Below are 24,454 nucleotides of genomic sequence, written 5' to 3' on the forward strand. Positions count from 1 at the left end.
AAGCCGAACGGACACACACACACACACTCACACACACACGCACGCACACATGCACACACACATACACGCACACACGCACACACACACAAATACCCTCTTCACCTCTCGACTCCTACCCATTAGCCGCCTCTTACGTCAGGCATGGCCTTCTAGCCTGGCCGTACTCTCATCTCTCCGAGCCAAACGGAAACACACATACATACACACACACACATTTAAACACGCACACACACACAAACGCACGCACACACACACACACACACGTACACTCTTTATCTCTCGACTCCTACCCATTAGTTGCTCCTTACAGCAAGCATGGCCTTCTTGTCACGGCCGTATTTTTATCTCTGCAAGCCAAAGGACACACACACACACACATACACACACATACTCACACACCCACATGCACACAAGCACATACACATACACTCTTTACCTCTCGACTCCTACCCATTAGTCGTCTCTTGCCACGGCTGTATTCTTATCTTTGCGAGCCGAAGGGAAAGACACACACATACACACACACAATCACGCACACACACACGCACACACGCACACACACACATACACTCTTCACCTCTCGACTTCTACCCATTAGTCGCCTCTTACGATAGGCAGGGCCTTCTTGCCACGGCCGTGTTCTCATCTCTGCGAGCCAAACGGACACATACACACATACACACACGCACGTACACACCCACACACACACACGCCCACACATACACACACAAATACACTCTTAACCTCTCGACTCCTACCCAATAGTCGCCCCTTACGACAGGCAGGGCCTTCTTGCCTCGGCCGTATTCTTATTTCTGCGAGCCGAAAGGACACACACACACACTCACACACACACGCACGCACACATGCACACACACATACACGCACACACACAAATACCCTCTTCACCTCTCGACTCCTACCCATTAGACGCCTCTTACGACAGGCATGGCCTTCTTGCCTCGGCCGTATTATCATCTCTGCGAGCCAAGGGGACACACACATACATACATACACACACACTTACACACGCACACACACACACACGCACACTCACATACACTCTTCACCTCTCGACTCCTACATATTAGTCGCCTCTTAGGACAGGCAGGGCCTTCCTCCCTCGGCGGTGTTCTTATCTTTGCGAGCCGAACGGACACACACACACTCACAACACACGCAGACACACACGCTCACACACACGCACACACGCACACACACAAATACACTCTTCACCTCTCGACTCCTACCCATTAGTGGCCTCTTACGATAGGCATGGCCTTCTTGCCTCGGCCGTATTATTATCTCTGCGAGCTGAACGGACACACATACATACAAACAAACACATACACTCTTCACCTCTCGACTCCTACCCATTAGTCGCTTCTTGCGACAGGCATGGCCTGCTTGTCACGGCTGTGTTCCTGTCTCTGCGAGCCGAACGGACACGCACACACACTCACACACACACGCACGCACACATGCAGACACACATACACGCACACACACAAATACCCTCTTCACCTCTCGACTCCAACCCATTAGCCGCCTCTTACGACAGGCATGGCATTCTTGCCTCGGCCGTATTATTATCTCTGCGAGCTGAACGGACACACATACATACAAACAAACACATACACTCTTCACCTCTCGACTCCTACCCATTAGTCGCTTCTTGCGACAGGCATGGCCTGCTTGTCACGGCTGTGTTCCTGTCTCTGCGAGCCGAACGGACACGCACACACACTCACACACACACGCACGCACACATGCACACACACATACACGCACACACACAAATACCCTCTTCACCTCTCGACTCCAACCCATTAGTCGCTCTTTACGACAGGCAGGGCCTTCCTGCCTCGGCCGTATTCTTACCTCTGCAAGCCGAACGGACACACACACACACTCACACACACACGCACGCACACATGGACATACACATACACGCACACACGCACACACACACACACACATACACTCTGCACCCCTCGACTCCTACCCATTATTCGCCTCTTACGACATACATGGCCTTCTTGCCACGGCCGTGTTCCTATCTCTGCGAGCCAAACGGACACACACACACACACACGCACGCACACACGCACACACGCACACACACACACACAAATACACACTTTACCTCTCGACTCCTACCCATTAGTCGCTCTTTACGACAGGCAGGGCCTTCCTGCCTCGGCCGTATTCTTACCTCTGCGAGCCGAACGGACACACACACACACACTCACACACACACGCACGCACACATGCACACACACGTACACGCACGCAGGCACACACACACAAATACCCCCTTCACCTCTCGACTCCTACCCACATTAGCCGCCTCTTACGTCAGGCATGGCCTTCTAGCCTGGCCGTACTCTCATCTCTGCGAGCCAAACGGAAACACACATACATACACACACACACTTAAACCCGCATAAACACAAACGCACGCACACACACACACACACACACACACACACACACGTACACTCTTCATCTCTCGACTCCTACCCATTAGTTGCTCCTTACAGCAAGCATGGCCTTCTTGTCACGGCCGTATTTTTATCTCTGCAAGCCAAAGGACACACACACACACACACATACACACACACATACACACACACATACTCACACACCCACACGCACACACGCACATACACATACACTCTTTACCTCTCTACAGGCAGGGCCTTCTTGACTCGGCCCCATGCTTATCTCCGCGAGCTTAACGGAGACACACGCACACACACACGCACTCACACACATGCATACACACACGCACACACACAGACACACACACGCACACACACACACACACACACAATTACTCTTCACCTCTCGACTCCTTCCCATTAGTCGCCTTTTACGACAGGCAGGGCCATCTTGCCTCGGCCGTATTCTTATCTCTGCGAGCTGAACGGACACACACAGATACACACACACACACTCTCACACACGCACACACACACGAACACACGCACACACACACACACGTACACTCTTCACCTCTCGACTCCCACCCATTAGTCGCCTCTTACGACAGGCAGGGCTTTTTTGACTAGGCGGTATTCTTAACTCTGCAAGCTGAACGAAGACACACACGCACACACAGACACACACGCACATACACACACACACACACACAATCACTCTTCACCTCTCGACTCCTACCAATTAGTCGCCTCTTACGACAGGCAGGGCCTTCTTGCCACGGCCGTATTCTTATCTCTTCGAGCCTAAGGGACACACACACATACACACACTCACGCACACACACACACGCACACACGCACACACGCACACACACATACACTCTTCACCTCTCGAATCCTACCCATTAGTCGCCTCTTACGACAGGCAGGGCCTTCTTGCCACGGCCGTATTCCTATCTCTGCTAGCCGAACACACACACACACACACTCACACACACACACGCGCACACACGCACACATACACTCTTCACCTCTCGACTCCTAACAATTAGTCGCCTCTTAGGACAGACAGGGCCTTCTTGACCCGGCCATATTCTTATCTCTGCGAGCTGAACGGACACACACAGAGATATACACACACACACACACTCTCTCTCACACACACACACATACCCACACACACATGCGCACACATACACGCACAGACACACACATACACTCTTCACCTCTCGACTCCTACCCATTAGTTGCCTTTACGACATGCAGGGCCTTCTTGCCACAGCTGTATTCTTATCTCTGCGAGCTGAACGGACACACACATAGATATACACACACACACACTCTCTCACACACACACACATACTCACACACACATGCGCACACATACACGCACAGACACACACATACACTCTTCACCTCTTGACTCCTACCCATTAGTTGCCTCTTACGACATGCAGTGCTTTCTTGCCACGGCCGTGTTCTTATCTCTGCGAGCCGAACGGACACACACACACTAATATTCACACGCACGTAAACACGCACACACACATGCGCACACATACACGCACAGACACACACATACACTCTTCACCTCTCGACTCCTACCCATTAGTTGCCTTTACGACATGCAGGGCCTTCTTGCCACAGCCGTATTCTTATCTCTGCGAGCCGAACGGACGCACACACATACTCTCTCTCACACACACACACACATATACTCTTCATCTCTCGACTCCTAACAATTTGTAACGATGAGTCCAAGCCATCACCGTTAAACCAGCGTGCGCGCGAACCAACCCATGAAGTAGGAGTGTATCGACAGTAGAAAGGGCAAAGCTCCGCTATATAAACGGCAACATTTCCTCACAGAGACAGAATCGACAGGTGTTGACTGAAGGTTCTCTCTTCCCTACCCAGGCTTGCGGACGTGTTGAGTTCACAAGTTGTTTCCTTTTCTTTTACCGTCTTTACCCGAAAAGCGTGTTGAGCTTTTCACTACCCGCACTCTGAAGCAGTCGTGTTGAGATTGTCGAGGAGTGTCCTATTAACCCGAATCACTTAAGGGGCGTGTTGAGTTCCTTTCCTTCCTTTATACCTATCGTCCGCTGTTATTAAAACCGTAAAATTTCAAATACACATTCGCTTGCCGATAAGACTGGTTCCATATGACAAGGTCAAACTTAATTTGAATAAATAGGCCAGGTACTGAGAAGACTAAACCAAATTGTAAATATGTATATAAGATTTTTGTCAATTTAATTTAAGGAAGGCAATAAAGTTTTATTTTTATTTTGAACTCTGTCTCTGACTGTCTAGAAGCTACCCGGATAGTGACTCCCACGAGAGGACGTCACAAATGGCGCCCGAGCAGAAAAATACGTTTTAAACAATAATACCGACCGAATTCCGAATTTTATTTTCATGAGACAGTACTACGTTTCAAATTTTAATCAAAGACAGGGTGATTCACAGTTCAAAAATGACAGACGCTCCGGAAACGTCGAAGGTTAGTTGGGTGTACCTATTAAAGAAAGACGAACTTATAGCCGAATTAACAAACAGAGAACAGCCGACGGAAGGGAATTTCAGCGAGCTAAGAGCGAGATTAGTTGCGATCATCAAGGCAGAGGAAATAGAAGAAAACCAGATGGAAGACAGACAAAGAAAGATGGAAATAGTACGCAAATGGGGGTTACACTTTGACGGTTCAAGAGACCCGATAGAATTCATAGAACGGTTGAAAGAACTCCAGACAGCTTACGGCCTACAAGACACCCACGTTTTACAAGCTCTACCAGGAACATTAAACGGGAAAGCATTACTATGGTACAGAAACAATAATAAATATTGGAACGAATTAAAAGACTTCGAACAAGATTTCCGCAATTTCTTCGTTTCCTCCGTTCTCACACAATCTCTGGAAGCTCAAATCCGGAACCGACTCCAACGAAACAACGAAGGTGTAAAAGACTACATCATTGATATTCAAACAATGATCAGAAGACATGGTGAATTCAATCACCAAGAAGAACTAAACAGGATATACACCAATATGAACCCGAAATACAAGTTGTATATAAAGAGGCAAGACGTATCGTCAACACAGGACATCATCAGACTAGCGGAAGAATATGATATGGTCCAAAAAGAAATATACAACAGAAACAATACACGGTGTGACTGGACACAGGCAAATAGTCTTGTAGTCAAAATATTGTATACTTATACAATAAATAAAACTAAAACGAATTCTACTGGATCCCGTGATGAACGAAGTCCTCGGCGAACGTCTATAAAAGAAAAGAAATTAATTAGTACTACTAATAAGAAACAGAATGGGGGAAATCGATCGCGCGCAGATTTATACTCGCTTTCGCTTCAATTCAGCGAAAACTCCGAATATGCTCGCAAAACAAAATATTTAGCTGTGCAGACCCATGGCAATGTTCAATACACAATGCCGACGGGTTCCGCTTGGCTAAGGACAGAATATGATCCTCAATACGGAAATCTCTTTGTCCCGGTTGGTTCTGTGCAGATCCGCGGTAATGCTCAATACGCAACACCGATGGGTTCCGCTTGGTTAGTAGTACGATCCTCAATACGGAACTCTCTCTGTCCAGAATGGCTCGCAGGTTCACTTCACCGGCGAGTCAGGGAGCCTAGAGCGCTAGCTACAAGACTGTCTAATTCCGCTATTCACACGCCTTAAATAGACGTTTGAGTCCCACTACGCCGTCAGGTTGTAGAAGTGGATGCGCAAATATTGACACTCCCACGGTTCGAACTGTTAAACGATCAGAGCATCGTTACACCCCCTTCTCTTTGAAAAAAAAAAGTAACATACCTTTTTTTTGTGTATATGGTGTCTACAGCCTCGTGAGGCCATCTATCCCTCTCGGTATCTTTATTACAATCTTCCCCCCATTGTTACAGCATATCCTGTATCTTTTGGTCCCCCTCTCGATCAGGTGTTTTGGGACGATTTCTATAAGATCGGCGTGTTTCCGGGTTCCGGTTCTCCTGGAGTGGACGCGGATTGGGCATCTTGTCCTGTTTTAGTATCAGGTACACTCTTCTTCCTCGGTGGGGTTGGTGGTGTCCCAAAAAGTTCGTGGAATCTCTTCATGATCCTCTCCGCGTCTTTTAGGGGTCATCTCTTCCGGTATCTCTAATATGTCTTAAATGTTTGATGGTGATGAACTGAATTCTGCTTGCTCGCATTGCCACTTTTTTTTCAATTTTATTTCGTGTCTTATTAAGTTGGTGGGTCCTGTTATGTTCTCAAACTCCCTTAGTTCTTTTCTTAAGAACCTTTCTAAATCCGTATTTTGAGTGAAGTCTTTTAAAGTGTTACATGTCTCTTCTTGATGTTGTATGTATTGTTTGATCGTATGTTTATCGAATTTAAGTTCGATAGAATGGTTTCTGAGGAATTCCACTCCTATTAATGCATCTTCCGTCAACCCTGGCATTACTATGAATGTTTGTCGGGTTTGTAACTTATCGATCTCGCATTCAATTGTCAACTTCTGGTTAAGCTCCCACGGTTCGAACTGTTAAACGATCAGAGCATCGTTACAACCTCTCGCCTCCTACCCATTAGTCGCTTCTTACAACAGGTAGGGCCTTCTTGCTACGGCCGTTTTCTTATCTCTGTGAGCCAAACAGACACACACACACACATATACACACACATACTCACACACGCGCACACACACACGCAGACACACACACACATACACTCTTCACCTCTCGACTCCTACCCATTAGTTGCCTTTTACGACATGCAGGGCCTTCTTGCCACGGCCGTGTTCTTATCTTTGCGAGCCGAACGGACACAGATACACACACTTACATACACACGCACGTACACACGCACACACGCACACACACACACACACAAATACACTCTTCACCTCTCGACTCCTACCCATTAGTTGCCTCCTACAACATGCAGGGCCTTCTTGCCACGGCCGTGTTCTTATCTCTGCGAGACGAACGGACATACACACACACTCACACACACACACACACGCACGCACATAGGCACACACGCACACACACACAAATACACTCTTCACCTCTCGACTCCTACCCATTAGTCGCCCTTTACGACAGGCAGGGCTTTCCTGCCTCGGCCGTATTCTTACCTCTGCGAGCCAAACGGACACGGACACACTCACACACACACGCACGCACACAAACACACACATACACGCACACACGCACACACACACACACAAATACCCCCTTCACTTCTCGACTCCTACCCATTAGTCGCCTCTTGCCACAGCTGTATTCTTATCTTAGCCGAAGGGAAACACACACACTCACAACACACGCAAAAACACACGCACACGCACAAACACACGCACACGCACAAACACACACACACACACACGCATACCCATACACACACACAAACACAAACACACACATAAGCACACGCACACACCAACACAAACACACACACATACACTCACACACACATATACACTCTGCACCTCTCGACTTCTACTTATTAGTCGCCTCTTACGACAGGCATGGCCTGCTTGCCACGGCCGTTTTCTTATCTCTGCGAGCCGAACGGACACACACACACTCATACACACACGCACGCACACCCGCACACACACACGCACACACAAACACACACACATACACTCTTCACCTCTCGACTTCTACTCACTAGTCGCCTCTTACGACAGGCCTAGCCCTCTTGCCACGGCCGTATTCTTATCTCTGCTAGCCGAACAGACACAAACACACACACACTCACACACACACACACGCACACACGCAAACATACACTCTTCACCTCTCGACTCCTACCCATTAGTCGCCTCTTACGACAGGCAGGGTCATCTTGCCTCGGCCGGATTCTCATCTCTGCGAGCTGAATGGACACACACAAAGATACACACACACACTCTCACACACGCACACACACACGAACACACGCACACACACACACGTACACTCTTCAACTCTCGACTCCTACATATTAGTCGCCTATTACGACAGGCAGGGCCCTCTTGCCACGGCCGTATTCTGTTCTCTGCTAGCCAAACAGACACACACACACACTCACACACACACACACACGCACACACGCAAACATACACTCTTCACCTCTTGACTCCTTCCAATTAGTCGCCTCTTACGACAGGCAGAGCCTTCTTGATACGGCCGTATTCTTATCTCTTCGAGCCTAAGGGACACACACACACATACACACACACTCACGCACACACACACGCACACACGCACACAAGCACACACGCTCACACACACACACACATACACTCTTCACCTCTCGACTTCTACTCACGAGTCGCCTCTTACAACAGGCAGGGCCCTCTTGCCACGGCCGTATTCTTATCTCTGCTAGCCGAACAGACACACACACACACTTACACACACACACACACGCACACACGCAAACATACACTCTTCACCTCTCGACTCCTACCCATTAGTCACCTCTTACGACAGGCAGGGTCATCTTGCCTCGGCCGTATTCTTATCTCTGCGAGCTGAACGGACACACACAGAGATACACACACACACTCTCACACACGCACACACACACGTACATTCTTCACCTCTCGACTCCTACATATTAGTAGCCTATTACGACAGGCAGGGCCCTCTTGCCACGGCCGTATTCTGTTCTCTGCTAGCCGACCAGACACACACACACACTCACACACACACACACGCACACACGCAAACATACACTCTTCACCTCTCGACTCCTAACAATTAGTCGCCTCTTAGGACAAGCAGGGTCTTTTTGACCCGGCCATATTCTTATCTCTGCGAGCTGAACGAAGACACATGCACACACAGACACACGCACTCACACACACGCAAGCACACACGCACACATACACACACAATCACTCTTCACCTCTCGACTCCTACCCATTAGTCGCCTCTTACGACAGGCAGGGCCTTCTTGACCCGGCCATATTCTTATCTCTGCAAGCTGAAAAAAGACACATGCACACACAGACACACGTACTCACACACACGCAAGCACACACGCACACACACAGATACAAACGCACACGCACACATACATACACAATCACTCTTCACCTCTCGACTCCTACCCATTAGTCGCTTCTTACGACAGGCATGGCCTTCTTGCCTCGGCCGTATTCATATCTCTGCGAGCCGAACAGACACAAACATACATACACACACATACACACTTACAGACGCACACACACACAAACACACGCACACACATACACACACGTACACTCTTCATCTCTCGACTCCTACCTATTAGTTGCTCCTTACAGAAAACATGGCCTTCTTTCCACGGCCGTCTTCTTATTTCTGCATCCCAAAGGGACACACATACACACACATACACACACACACATACTCATACACACACAGACGCACACACACACATACACTCTTCACCTCGCGACTCCTACCCATTCGTCGCCTCTTACGACAGGCATGGCTTTCTTGCCACGGCCGTGTTCTTATCTCTGCGAGCCGAAGGGACACACACACACATACACATACACACACATACTTACACACACACACGCACACACGCACACACACATACACTCTCACCCATTAGTCGCCTCTTACGACAGGCATGGCCTGCTTGCCACGGCCGTGTTCTTATCTCTGCCAGCCAAACAGACACACACACACATATACACACACACTAACACACACACACATACACTCTTCACCCCTCGACTCCTACCCATTAGTCGCTCTTTACGACAGGCAGGGCCTTCTATCCTTGGCCGTACTCTCATCTCTGCGAGCCAAACGGAAACACACATACATACACAGACACACACACTTAAACACGCACACACACACGAACGCACGCACACACACACACGTACACTCTTCATCTCTCGACTCCTACCTATTAGTTGCTCCTTACAGCAAGCATGGCCTTCTTGTCACGGCCGAATTTTTATCTCTGCGAGCCAAAGGACACACACACACACACACGTACACACACACATACTCACACACCCACACGCACACACGCACATACACGTACACTCTTTACCTCTCGATTCCTACCCATTAGTCGCCTCTGGCCACGGCTGTATTCTTATCTCTGCGAGCCGAAGGGAAAGACACACACATGCACACACACAATCACGCACACACACGCACACACGCACACGCACACACACACACACATACACTCTTCACCTCTCGACTTCTACCCATTAGTCGCCTCTTACGACAGGCAGGGCCTTCTTGCCACGGCCGTGTTCTTGTCTCTGCAAGCCAAACGGACACATACACACATACACACACGCACGTACACACGCACACACACACACGCGCACACATACACACACAAATACACTTTTAACCTCTCGACTCCTACCCAATAGTCGCCCCTTACGACAGGCAGGGCCTTCTTGCCTCGGCCGTATTCTTATCTCTGCGAGCCGAAAGGACACACACACACACTCACACACACACACGCATGCACACATGCACAGACACATACACGCACACACACAAATACCCTCTTCACCTCTCGACTCCTACCCATTAGACGCCTCTTACGACAGGCATGGCCTTCTTGCCTCGGCCGTATTATCATCTCTGCGAGCCAAACGGACACACACATACATACATACACACAGACTTACACACGCACACACACTGAACACACGCACACACACACGCACACTCACATACACTCTTCACCTCTCGACTCCAACCCATTAGTCGCCTCTTGCCACAGCTGTATTCTTATCTTTGCGAGCCGAAGTGAAACACACACACATACACACACACACTCTCGCAAACACACGCACACACACGCACGCACGCACGCATACACACATGCACACGCTTAGGCACACACACACGCACTCACACACACGCACACAAACACGCATACGCACACGCACACACACACGCACACACGCAAGCACACGCACAAACACACGCACACGCACAAAAACACACACATACGCATACCCATACACACACACAAACACAAACACACACACACACATAAGCACACGCACACACCAACACAAACACACACACATACACTCACACACACACACATACACTCTCCACCTCTCAACTTCTACTTCTTAGACGCCTCTTACGACAGGCAGGGCCTGCTTGCCACGGCCGTTTTCTTATCTCTGCGAGCCGAACGGACACAAACACACTCACAACACACGCAGACACACACGCACACACACACGCACACACGCACACATACACACAAATACACTCTTCACCTCTCGACTCCTACCCATTAGTCGCCTCTTAAGATAGGCATGGCCTTCTTGCCTCGGCCGTATTATTATCTCTGCGAGCTGAACGGACACACACATACATACACACACACACACACACACACACACACACACACATACACTCTTCACCTCTCGAATCCTACCCATTAACCGCTTCTTACGACAGGCATGGCCTTCTTGCCTCGGCCGTATTCCTGTCTCGGCGAGCCGAACGGACACGCACACACACTCACACACACACGCACGCACACATGCACACACACATACACGCACACACACAAATACCCTCTTCACCTCTCGACTCCAACCCATTAGTCGCCTCTTGCCACGGCTGTATTCTTATCTTTGCGAGCCGAAGTGAAACACACACACCTAAACACACACTCTCGCACACACACACACACGCACACAAGCACACACGCACACACGCACACACACATACACTCTTCACCTCTCGACTGCTACCCATTAGTCGCCTCTTACGACAGGCAGGGCCTTCTTGCCTCGGCCGTATTCTTATCTCTGCAAGCCGAACGGACACACACACATACACACACTCACACACGCACACACACACGGACACACGCACACACGCACACACACACATACACTCTTCACCTTTCGACTCCTACCCATTAGTCGCCTCTTACGACAGGCAGGGCCTTCTTTTCACGGCCGTGTTCTCATCTCTGCGAGCCGAACGGACACACACACACACAAACAAACACGCACGCACACACGCACACACACACACAAATACACTTTTCACCTCTCGGCTCCTACCTATTAGTCGCCTCTTACAGCAGGCATTGCCTTCTTGCCACGGCCGTATTCTTATCTGTACGAGCAGAAGGGACACACACACATACACATACACACACACATACTCACACACATACACTCGAACACACGCATACATACATACATCTTCATCTCTCGACTCCTACCCATTAGTCGCCTTTTACGACCGGCAGGGCCTTCTTGCCTCGGCCGTATTCTTATCTCTGCAAGCCGAACGGACACACACATACACACACACTCACACACGCACACACACATGCACACACGCACACACGCACACACACACACATACACTCTTCACTTCTCGACTCCTACCCATTAGTCGCCTCTTACGACAGGCAGGGCCTTCCTTCCACGGCCGTGTTCTCATCTCTGCGAGCCGAAGGGACACACACACACATACACATACACACACACATACTCACACACGCACACACGCACACACGCACATACACTCTTCACTTCTCGACTCCTACCCATTAGTTGCCTCTTACGATAGGCAGGGCCATCTTGCCACGGCCGTATTCTTATCTCTGCTAGCCAAGCGGACATACACAGACACACTCACACACACACACGCACACACGCACACTCGCACACACTTACACTCTTCACCTCTCGACTCCTACCCATTAGTCGCCTCTTACGACAGGCAGGGCCTTCTTTCCACGGCCGTGTTCTCATCTCTGCGAGCCGAAGGGACACACACACACATACACATACACACACACATACTCACACACGCACACACGCACACACACACATACACTCTTCACTTCTCGACTCCTACCCATTAGTCGCCTCTTACGATAGGCAGGGCCATCTTGCCACGGCCGTATTCTTATCTCTGCTAGCCAAGCGGACATACACAGACACACTCACACACACACACACGCACACACGCACACTCGCACACACTTACACTCTTCACCTCTCGACTCCTACCCATTAGTCGCCTCTTACGAGAGGCCTTTTTGCCTTGGCGGTTTTCTTAACTCTGCAAGCTGAACGAAGACACACGCACACACAATCACTCTTCACCTCTCGATTCATACCAATTAGTCGCCTCTTACGACAGGCAGGGCCTTCTTGCCACGGCCGTATTCTTATCTCTTCGAGCCTAGGGGACACACACATACACACACACTCACGCACACACACACACACGCACACACGCACACACACACACACACACACACATACACTCTTCACCTCTCGACTCCTACCAATTAGTCGCCTCTTACGACAGGCAGGGCCTTCTTGCCACGGCCGTATTCTTATCTCTTCGAGCCTAGGGGACACACACACATACACACACACACTCACGCACACACACACACGCACACTCACACACACACACATACACTCTTCACCTCTCGACTCCTACCCATTAGTCGCCTCTTACGACAGGCAGGGCCTTCTTGCCACGGCCGTTTTTTTATCTCTGTGAACCAAACAGACACACACACATATACACACACACACTCACACACGCGCACACACACACGCAGACACACACACACACACATACACTCTTCACCTGTCGACTCCTACCCATTAGTTGCCTCTTACGACATGCAGGGCCTTCTTGCCACGGCCGTGTTCTTATCTCTGCGAGCTGAACGGACACACACAGAGATACACAAGCACAAACACTCTCACACACGCACACACACACGAACACACGCACACACACACACGTACACTCTTCACCTCTCGACTCCTACCCATTAGTCGCCTCTTAGGACAGGCAGGGCTTTCTTTCCACGGCCGTGTTTTCATCTCTGCGAGCCGAACGGACACACACACTCACAAACACGCACGCACACACGCACACACACACACACACACACGCACACACGCACACACGCACACACACACACAAATACACTCTTCACCTCTCGGCTCCTACCTATTAGTCGCCTCTTACGATAGGCATGGCCATCTTGCCACGGCCGTATTCTTCTCTTTGCTAGCCAAGCGGACACACACAGACACACTCACACACACACGCTCACACGCACACACGCACACACACATACACTCTTCACCTCTCGAATCCTACCCATTAGTCGCCTCTTACGACCGGCAGGGCCTTTTTGCCTCGGACATATTCTTATCTCTGCAAGCCGAACGGACACATACACACACATTCACACACGCACACACACACGCACACACGCACACACGCACACACATACACTCTTCACCTCTCGACTCCTACCCATTAGTCGCCTCCTACGACAGGCAGGGCCTTCTTTCCACGGCCGTGTTCTCATCTCTGCGAGCCGAACGGACACACACACACAAACAAACAAGCACGCACACACGCACACACAAACACACGCACACACACACACAAATACACTCTTCATCTCTCGGCTCCTACCTATCAGTTGCCTCTTACAGCAGGCATGGCCTTCTTGCCACGGCCGTATGCTTATCTCTGCGAGCCGAAGGGACACACACACACATACACATACACACACACACATACTCACACACATACACACGCACACACGAATACACACATACACTTTTCACCTCTCGAATCCTAACAATTAGTCTCCTCCTACGACAGGCAGGGCCTTCTTGCCTCGGACGTATTCTTATCTCTGCGAGCGCAAGGGAGCCACTGGCACACATACGCGCACACACACATACACACACACACGCAAACGCACACACGCACACACACGCACGCACGCACGCATACACACATGCACACGCTTAGGCACACACACACGCACTCACACACACGCACACAAACACGCACACGCACACGCACACACACACGCACACACGCAAGCACACGCACAAACACACGCACACGCACAAAAACACACACATACGCATACCCATACACACACACAAACACAAACACACACACACACATAAGCACACGCACACACCAACACAAACACACACACATACACTCACACACACACACATACACTCTCCACCTCTCAACTTCTACTTCTTAGACGCCTCTTACGACAGGCAGGGCCTGCTTGCCACGGCCGTTTTCTTATCTCTGCGAGCCGAACGGACACACACACACTCATACACACACGCACGCACACACGCACACCCACACGCACACACAAACACAAGCACACACACACGAACACACGCACACACACACACACGTACACTCTTCACCTCTTGACTCCTACCAATTAGTCGCATCTTGCAGCAGGCATGGCCTACTTGCCACGACTGTATCTTATCTCTGCGATTCGAAGGGACATGAAAGGAGCAATTTGTACCTCCGATTGATTTGCCGACTCCGAAGAGTGTGCAAATCAATCGTGGCCCTGGTCCACCCACCTTACGGCATAAGACCTGTTTCTACACAATATCTGACGAAACCATGTCAAGAGAACCCATCCCAGCACCGAACTCCAAAAACTTGCGGTGAAAGAAGGATCCCTTTTTCTTTATTGAATAAAATAACTACAGAATTTCTACAAAATTATAAACTAAACAATATCTGGTATCCTAGAACCCTAATCTATTACTATTTTCTAACATGTTTACTAATCGATCTTATCTAGCTAATGAACTTATATCTAAAGGATGGTGTCTTTTCCCTTCTCGCGGGGCTCAAGTGCTGTTGGGCGTAGTGTCACTATCACTTTCAGCACTTGGGTTATTGTTGCGTTGTTGCATATCACTTCACTTTTTCACTATGTTTATTAAAGTTTGTGACGCGTGATTATTGGCTAAGTTATTTATCGTGTTGCCCGTTGCGGTTGTTACAGCTTAACAGCCGACTGCTTTGACGATTTGGCTGTTCTGATGTTGTTTGAATGATTTCCCTATTACCCACCTATTGATTTTGTTCTCATTAGGTGTATAGGTGTTTCGAGCAGGTGTGGTGATTGTCTTTATGTTATGTGTCCTGTGTGTCGTCGTCGAGGATCATTTGCTCACCCCATTCGTTGATCCATTGTGTTAGTTCTTTGTCTGTGATGTCGATGTTGGTTGGTGGGTATGTTAGTTGTTTTTGTAATAATTGTTGTGTCAGAGTTTGTCTGGCTGTTTGTCTTTGTGCTATCGTGCATGTGTTGATAACGTGGTGTTGGTCTTCGGTTGTGTTGCAGTGTCCGCAGTTTCCGTCTGTGTCTCGTAGGTTGAACCTATGATAGTATGCTTGTAAGTGTCCGTGTCCTGTGATTAGTTGTGTTGCTTTCCACGTGAGTGTTGGAGGAGTCAATCTTACAGTTTTATATATGCTGTAAGTCTTTCTCCCCTTGTCTGTCGTGTCCCATGATTGTTGCCATGCGGCCAGTCTTGTGTTCAGTCTTAGTTGTTTTATGTCTTGTTTTCTGATTACTGTGATGTCGTCTTGTGTGTTGTTGTGTGCTGTGTTCGCTAGGTTATGTGCTATCTTTAGTCCTGCGTTTTGTCTGTCTGTTTTTACTATATTGTAGTGAATGTTTTGTTCAGTCATTTTTTCAAAGTGCAATTTTGCCATGTTTATTATTTTGTTTCTGTTATTTTCGTTTTGTATTTGACGTAGTGTTGCGGTCGAGTCCGTGTGGAATGTGATTGTCTTGTTTTCGTAGTCTTGGATGTGCTGAGTTATTATTTCAGCGCTTTTAGCTAGGGCCCTGGCCTCTAGGCTATTTATGTCTTCACTCGATTTTACTTTGTATTTTAGTCTGTTTGTGTCCGTTTGGTTTTCAATGTATATACCGATCGCTTTGCTTTCTCTGTTGTTATCAGATTTGATGCTAGCGTCGGTATATACCTTGATATCCGGTGTGTTTATGTCTTGTCTTAGTTTTATCGTTGTGTTTGTAGGGTGTGGTGTGTCTGTAGTTTTGAGTTTTAGGTTGTTTATGCTGTTCTTGTTTTCGTTGTATGTTTTGTAAATGGCGAAGGCATCTATGTTGAGCGGTGTTGTTCCGGCCAGTACGTGTAGGGCCGCTGTTGGAGCGGTCTTATATGCTCTTGTGATCGCCCGCAGAAATGGTCTTTCTGCGGCGGCCAACTGTTTTGCAATTCTTGTGTCCTTTGCTCTTTTACCCCAGATCTCTGCTCCGTAAAGGAGCATGGGTTTTACCGCGTTTTCATAGATTGCCTTCAGCATTTTTGGTGTCCGTCCCCAGTCCTTGCCGGCGATTATAAACAACTTGTGACCAATGTCGGCTGCTTTTTGCCTGTTCATTTTCACATGGTCCAACCATAGAAGGCCCGTGTCGAAGGTCAGTCCCAAGTATTTGAGATTTTCTGACGGTGTTATTGTTTGATTATTAATTCGAAGTCTCGGGGGTCTGGTTGGTCTGTGTGGAATGAACATGACTTCCGTTTTGTCACTGTTGTATTTCAGTTTATACGTCTTAGCCCATTTGTCACAAGCTGTCCATATTTTTGTCCATTTATTTTCCAGGGTGTGGAGTGACTTCCCCGTTAGTAAAATAATCTGGTCGTCTGCAAAGGCCTGGATAGCGTCGTGTTCGGTTGTTGTTTCCGTCTGCTCGATGAAATCGAACCAGGACTCCATCAGTAATATCCATTAGATGGGTCCCAGGCTCGATCCCTGCGGGCAGCCTTTTTGTGTCTTGTTCGTAATGTTTTCTGTAGTAATTTTTCTGTTTTGTAAAAAGTTTGTACAAAGTTCGCGTATGTTTTGTGGTGTGTCTGATTTGTGTAGGCTGTCTACTATTGTTGGGATCCAGGCAGAGTTGAATGCATTTTGGAGGTCTAGGGTTATCAGGACTGTGTGAAATTTATTTTTCTTATTTTCTGTTATTTTGGTGTTTATTTGCTTTATTGCATCTATGGTTGATCTTCCCTGCCTGGATCCGAATTGATTTTCGTGGAGTTTGTTATGTGTTTCTAGGTAGTATACCAGTCTTTTAGCTGTCAGCTTATCGAGGACTTTTCCAAGCGTTGGGAGGAGGCAGATCGGTCTTTTGCCGCCGTCTTTTTTCGGTAGCCAGACCATGTCTGCTTTCTTCCAACACTCCGGAAAATCCCCGGCATCTAGGCAGTTGTTATATAGATTTGTCAGTATTGCTGGGTTTGTCTCGTGCAAGTGTTGTATTATTTCCTTTGAAAGTCCGTCTGAGGCTGTTGCCTTTTTATTCTTCATGTCCATGAGTGTCTGTTTTATTTCGTCTTCGGTGAAATGTTTGTCGTTGTTCGTGTTCTGTCTGTATTGCTTCCGTCTAAGCTCTTTGTGTGCTTCGTCGTCTTCTTGTTCATTGTCTGCCGGGAAGTATTTTGTGTGTAGGAACCGTATTGTTTCCTCTCTGTTTTCTGTGTATGTACCATCGGGTTTTTTTATAGTGTTTAATGTGTGGTTGTTGTTTTCGTTTCTCTTTATGATTTTGTAGCCGATATTCCACGGGTTGTCTGGGTCGTTGTTTGTTAGGTAGTCCCTGATGGCTGTTTTTTTGGTGGTTTTGATATTGTTTTTGTAGAGTCTCCTCTGCGTTGTATATTCAATTTCTGCTCTTCTTCTGTTGATTGGATCGGTTTCGTTTTGAAACTTTTTCCTTAAGTTATTGGTTTTCTTTCGCTGTGTTTCCAACTCTATTGTCCACCAGATTTGGGTTGTTCTTTTCCCTTTCCTTTTTCTCTTTGTCGTCTCTTGCACTATTTGCGTTATTTGGTTTTGTGTGTATCTTGCTTGCTCTAGTGCCGTTCCCGGTGAGTTCCATGTTTTTTCTAGTGTTAGTCTGCTTAGTTTTGTTTTGTCTATGTCTGCTATGTTGTATTTTCTGTGTGTGTTGTTACTGTTGTTTTGTTGTTTTTTGGTGCTGAAGGTGATGTACTGATGGTCGCTCAGAGTTTCCTCCTCATTGACCTTCCAGTCCATCACCCTCAGATCCTTCGTTAGTGTTAGGTCTACCCAGCTTCTTCCTCTTGTTGAGAGGAAGGTCGGAGGGCTGTCATGTGTGTTGTTAATGTATATGTTGTTTAGTGTTGTCCAGTCTATAATGTCTTGTCCTCTATTATCTGTTATGTCCCCTCCCCAGCTCGGGTCCTTCGCATTAAAGTCGCCCACGAGCAGGGTCCGGTTTCTGTCGTTTTCTATGTTTAGTTTTTGTGTGTTTAGCGTGGTGTTTGCGTCTCCTCCAGGTTTGTCGTATATGTTTATTATGGTAGTGTCGGTGTTGTTAGCTCTAAGGTGTATAGTTGTGCAGTTGTCGCTGGTTCTGTTTGAGATTAATGTTACTTGTTTGGCTAGTGTGCGCTTTACGAGTATGGGCGCTTTCGTCGATTTGTCTAATCCTAGAGTGAGGTACTCAGTGCTCTGCCACGCATTTCGTCGCGGTTCTTGTAGTAGTGCTATGTCTATGTCGTCCTTTTGTATTTTATGTAGTAATTTATCTGTCGCTTCAAGGCCTCTTCCGGCATTAAATTGTATAAAAGAGGCCATGTAGTGATATTGTGTTGTGTGTGTGTTTTAGTAGTGTTTAAGTTTTCTTGTTGTGTGTGTGTGTTTTAGTAGTGTTTGAGTTTTGTTGTTGTGTGTGTTTTTAGTCGGAGTAGTTAGTTTGGTGCTTTTGTTCTTCCAGTTTCCTGATGAATATCGGGCATTTAGTGTCCCTGGCTTGATGTGTACGAGGGCTTAAGTTCATAATTTTACAATTAATACAATTGTAGGTTGTCGCCTTGCAGTTTTTGACATCATGTTTGTTGCCGCATTTATAGCAAGTTGGGTCGGCCTCCTTGCAATACTTCGTGACATGGTTATATCGGCAGCACCTAAAGCACATACTAATGCTTATGTGTTCCTGCACATAACATTTTGTTAGGTCATAGTAAATGTATCCTGTTTTTAGGATCTCCTTAATTATGTTTACCGGGCCTTCTATGTATAGGTTTTCCCTCCATTGGTTCCTGCAAGTTTTTCTGTTCACTATTTTTAAGTTATTTAGTTCGTCTTTGTATTTGTCGTCTAGTTCGTCGTTTTCTGCCTTGAGTGCCTGTAGGAATTGCTCCTGCTCTTGCCCTCTCGGCATTCCGGTAATGATTAAGGTTGGATCTTTGGATTTTGTTATATCTTTCGTTTCAAGTTTCTCGCAGGCTGTCGTTCGTTGTTTGAATTTTTCATGTTGTTTTCTGTCCTCCGTGGTTAAGATTATGGTGTTTTCATTCCGTGTTCGTCTTATTGTTACGTTTTCGAGTTCCGTTGGCTTCACAACCGTCCTCATTGTATCCATTATCTTGCCGTTTTCTCCGTTCTTAAGTTTGATCATAGTGTCGTATCTTCGTTTCGTTTTTGGTGTGGTCCATGGTTCTTCTTCCGGTTTCTTTTTTGGCACGGTGTCTTTTGCGATACTAGCGTAGGTTTTTGTTTTTTTCGTGGCTCCTTGTGTGTCTATGGCTGTTGTGTTGTCCTGTGTGGGATTTTGTGTCTGTGTCTGTGTTATTGTCTGTGCGTGTTGTTGTGTGACATTTGGTGTATTTAATAAATGAGGTTTATTTAATATGCTTTTTATTTCTTTCAACTGGTTATTAATTGGTAAAATTTTATTCTCTAAATCTAAAAATTGTGTCTTGCTGCTGGATAGACTATCGATTAGTCTATCCTGCAGTTCGGTAATTTTATTCTCTTGAACGTAAAGGTGGGCAATAAGATTATCATATATCGAAATAAGCCTATCGGTATTCTCAATAACTGTCATGCGGTCTTTACTATTAAACTGCAACTTACCTCGGCCTTCCGGTGTTGTCCGTGATACTGTTGCGAGAATTAGTTCCTTGATTTCTTGGATTGTATCAGCATTCTGCATAATAATGTCTCTGGTTTGTCTATTGTCTTTTGTCGCGGTTGTCATCTTGTTTGTGTCCATGGTTTCTTCGTCGGTTTCTTCCTCTGTGCTGTAGTGTCTCGTTCGTCTGGTGGTCGGTGGTGGTGTCCTTCTTAGCCCCATTGATATTTTGGGCTGTCCCTGATGGTCGTCTTCTTTGGCAAAGTTTAACGAAGTCGCCATTTTTCGTTGGTTCGCACTGTTTTCACTTCACTTTTTTTCACTTTTTCCCAATTGGTAAACAGGGAGAAATGAAATTTTTGCAAATAAAAACCAGATTCGAGGTATTTCTCGAATCTGGTTTGTTGTTGAACTACGCGTTAAAAGTTACTTTTGTCCGTGTTTATTAATTTAAAATTTTTGCATAAAAAAAGCTGGATCCGAGTGAATACTCGGCATCCAGCTGTCTTAAAGTTTTAAGAAAAGTTTTTGGAGCAAATACTCCGGCGTGCTCTTGTCGATGCTCGCTGCTTCCACGGTTAGTCGGCAAATGACTTATTTGCTTCAACTGCGCATTTGCTCGCGCACGACCAATCCGAAATATCGGTGGGCGTGGCCACACGTGCAGCGCAGCGTCCGCCTGACACTTTTCCCTTCGATCACTTTTTTCACACTGGCACTTTTTGGTCACTGCGCATCTCGGCGCGCGCCTTTCAACTCCTACGGTTCGTGCGTGTAGCTTTTCAGAGCGTTCGCCCGGACACGTCCGCTCTGGTCGAAGTCTCGCAGCAAACTAATTCGAAGGGACACACACACACACACATATACATATACACACATACTTACACACACACACGCACACACACATACACTTTTCACCTCTCGACTACTACCCATTAGTCGCTTCTTACGACATACATGGCCTGCTTGTTACGGCTGTTTTCTTATCTCTGCGAGCCGAAGGGACACACACACACACATACACACACACACTCACGCACACACACATACGCACACTCTTCACCTCTCGAATCCTAACAATTAGACGCCTCTTATGACAGGCAGGGCCTTTTTGCCTCGGCCGTATTCTTATTTCTGCAAGCCGAAAGGACACACACACATACACACATACACGCTCACACACACGCACATACACGCACACACGCACGCACACACACACACATATACTATCCACCTCTCGACTCCTACCCATTAGTCGCCTCTTATGACAGGCAGGGCTTTCTTGCCAAGGCCGTGTTCTTATCTCCGCGAGCTGAACGAAAACACACGCACACACACACGCACTCACACACACGAACACACACACGCACATGCACAGACACACACATACACACGCGCACACACACACACACATACACACACACACAATCACTCTTCACCTCTCGACCCTTCCCATTAGTCGCCTCTTACGACAGGCAGGGCCATCTTGAATCGGCCGTATTCTTATCTCCGCGAGCTAAACGGACACACACAGAGATACACATACACACACACTTTCACACACGCACACACACACGAACACACGCACACACACACGTACACTCTTCATTTCTCGACACCTACCGATTAGTCGCCTCTTACGACAGGCAGGTTCTTCTTGCCACGGCCGTGTTCTTATCTCTGCTAGCCGAACGGACACACACACACTCACATACACAGGCACGTAAACACGCACACAGACACACGCACTCACGCACACACACAAACAAATACACTCTTCACCTCTCGACACCTACTCATTAGTTGATTTTACGACATGCAGGGCCTTCTTGCCACAGCCGTATTCTTATCTCTGTGAGCCGAACGGACACACACACACACTCTCTCTCACACACACACACACCCACACACACACACACATTCACTCTTCACCTCTCGACTCCTAATAATTAGTCGCCTCTTACGACAGGCAGGGCCTTCTTGACACGGCCGTATTCTTATCTCTTCGAGCCTAAGGGACACACACACATACACACTCTCACGCACACACACACACGCACACACGCACACACACACACATACACTCTTCACCTCTCGACTCCTACCCATTAGTCCCCTCTTACGACAGGCAGGGCCCTCTTGCCACGGCCGTATTCTTATCTCTGCTAGCCAAACAGACACACACACACACTCACACACACACACACGCACACACGCACACATACACTCTTCACCTCTCGACTCCTACCCATTAGTCGCCTCTTACGACAGGCAGGGCCTTCTTGACCCGGCCATATTCTTATCTCTACGAGCTAAACAAAGACACACGCACTAACACACACGCAAGCACACACGCACACACAGACATAAACGCACACGCACACATACACACACAATCACTCTTCACCTCTCGACTCCTACCCATTAGTCGCCTCTTACGACAGGCAGGGCCATCTTGCCTCGGCCGTATTCTTATCTCTGCAAGCTGAACGGACACACACAGAGATACACACACACACTCTCACACAAGCACACACACACGAACACACGCACACACACACACGTACACTCTTCACCTTTCGACTCCTACCCATTAGTCGCCTCTTTCGACCGGCAGGGCCCTCTTCCACGGCCGTATTCTTATCTCTGCTAGCCGAACGGACATACACACATACACACATACACACTCACACACACACGCACATACACGCACACACGCACGCACACACACACACATACACTATCCACCTCTCGACTCCTACCCATTAGTCGCCTCTTACGACAGGCAGGGCTTTCTTGCCAAGGCCGTGTTCTTATCTCCGCGAGCTGAACGAAGACACACGCACACACACACGCACTCACACACACGCACACACACACGCACACGCACATACACACACACACACACACACACACACCCACACACACACACACACACACAATCACCCTTCACCTCTCGACCCTTCCCATTAGTCGCCTCTTACGACAGGCAGGGCCATCTTGCCTCGGCCGTATTCTTATCTATGCGAGCTGAACGGACACACACAGAGATACACATACACACATACTCTCACACACGCACACACACACGAACACACGCACACACACACACGTACACTCTTCCCCTCTCGACTCCTACCCATTATTCGCCTCTTACGACAGGCAGGGTCTTCTTGCCACGGCCGTGTTCTTATCTCTGCTAGCCGAACAGTCACACACACACACACTCACACTCACACAC

The 24,454-nt window shown here is 48.0% G+C and overlaps 1 protein-coding gene across 1 annotated transcript; it reads right to left on the reverse strand.

Moving 5' to 3' along the window:
• Positions 1-16,433: 16,433 nt before the first annotated feature.
• LOC140431341 (uncharacterized) lies at positions 16,434-18,050 on the reverse strand. The gene has a single exon (XM_072519278.1). It carries the CDS (start codon positions 18,048-18,050, stop codon positions 16,434-16,436), a length of 1,617 nt encoding a protein of 538 aa, XP_072375379.1.
• Positions 18,051-24,454: the final 6,404 nt, after the last annotated feature.

The sequence above is a fragment of the Diabrotica undecimpunctata genome, unplaced genomic scaffold, assembly GCF_040954645.1.
Source record: "Diabrotica undecimpunctata isolate CICGRU unplaced genomic scaffold, icDiaUnde3 ctg00000635.1, whole genome shotgun sequence".
NCBI classification, from domain to species: Eukaryota; Metazoa; Arthropoda; class Insecta; order Coleoptera; family Chrysomelidae; genus Diabrotica; species Diabrotica undecimpunctata.

What these genes read in the sequence shown, in the direction of transcription:
- LOC140431341 (XM_072519278.1), bottom strand. Translation starts at nt 18,050, where the DNA reads ATGGAGTCCTGGTTCGATTTCATCGAGCAGACGGAAACAACAACCGAA.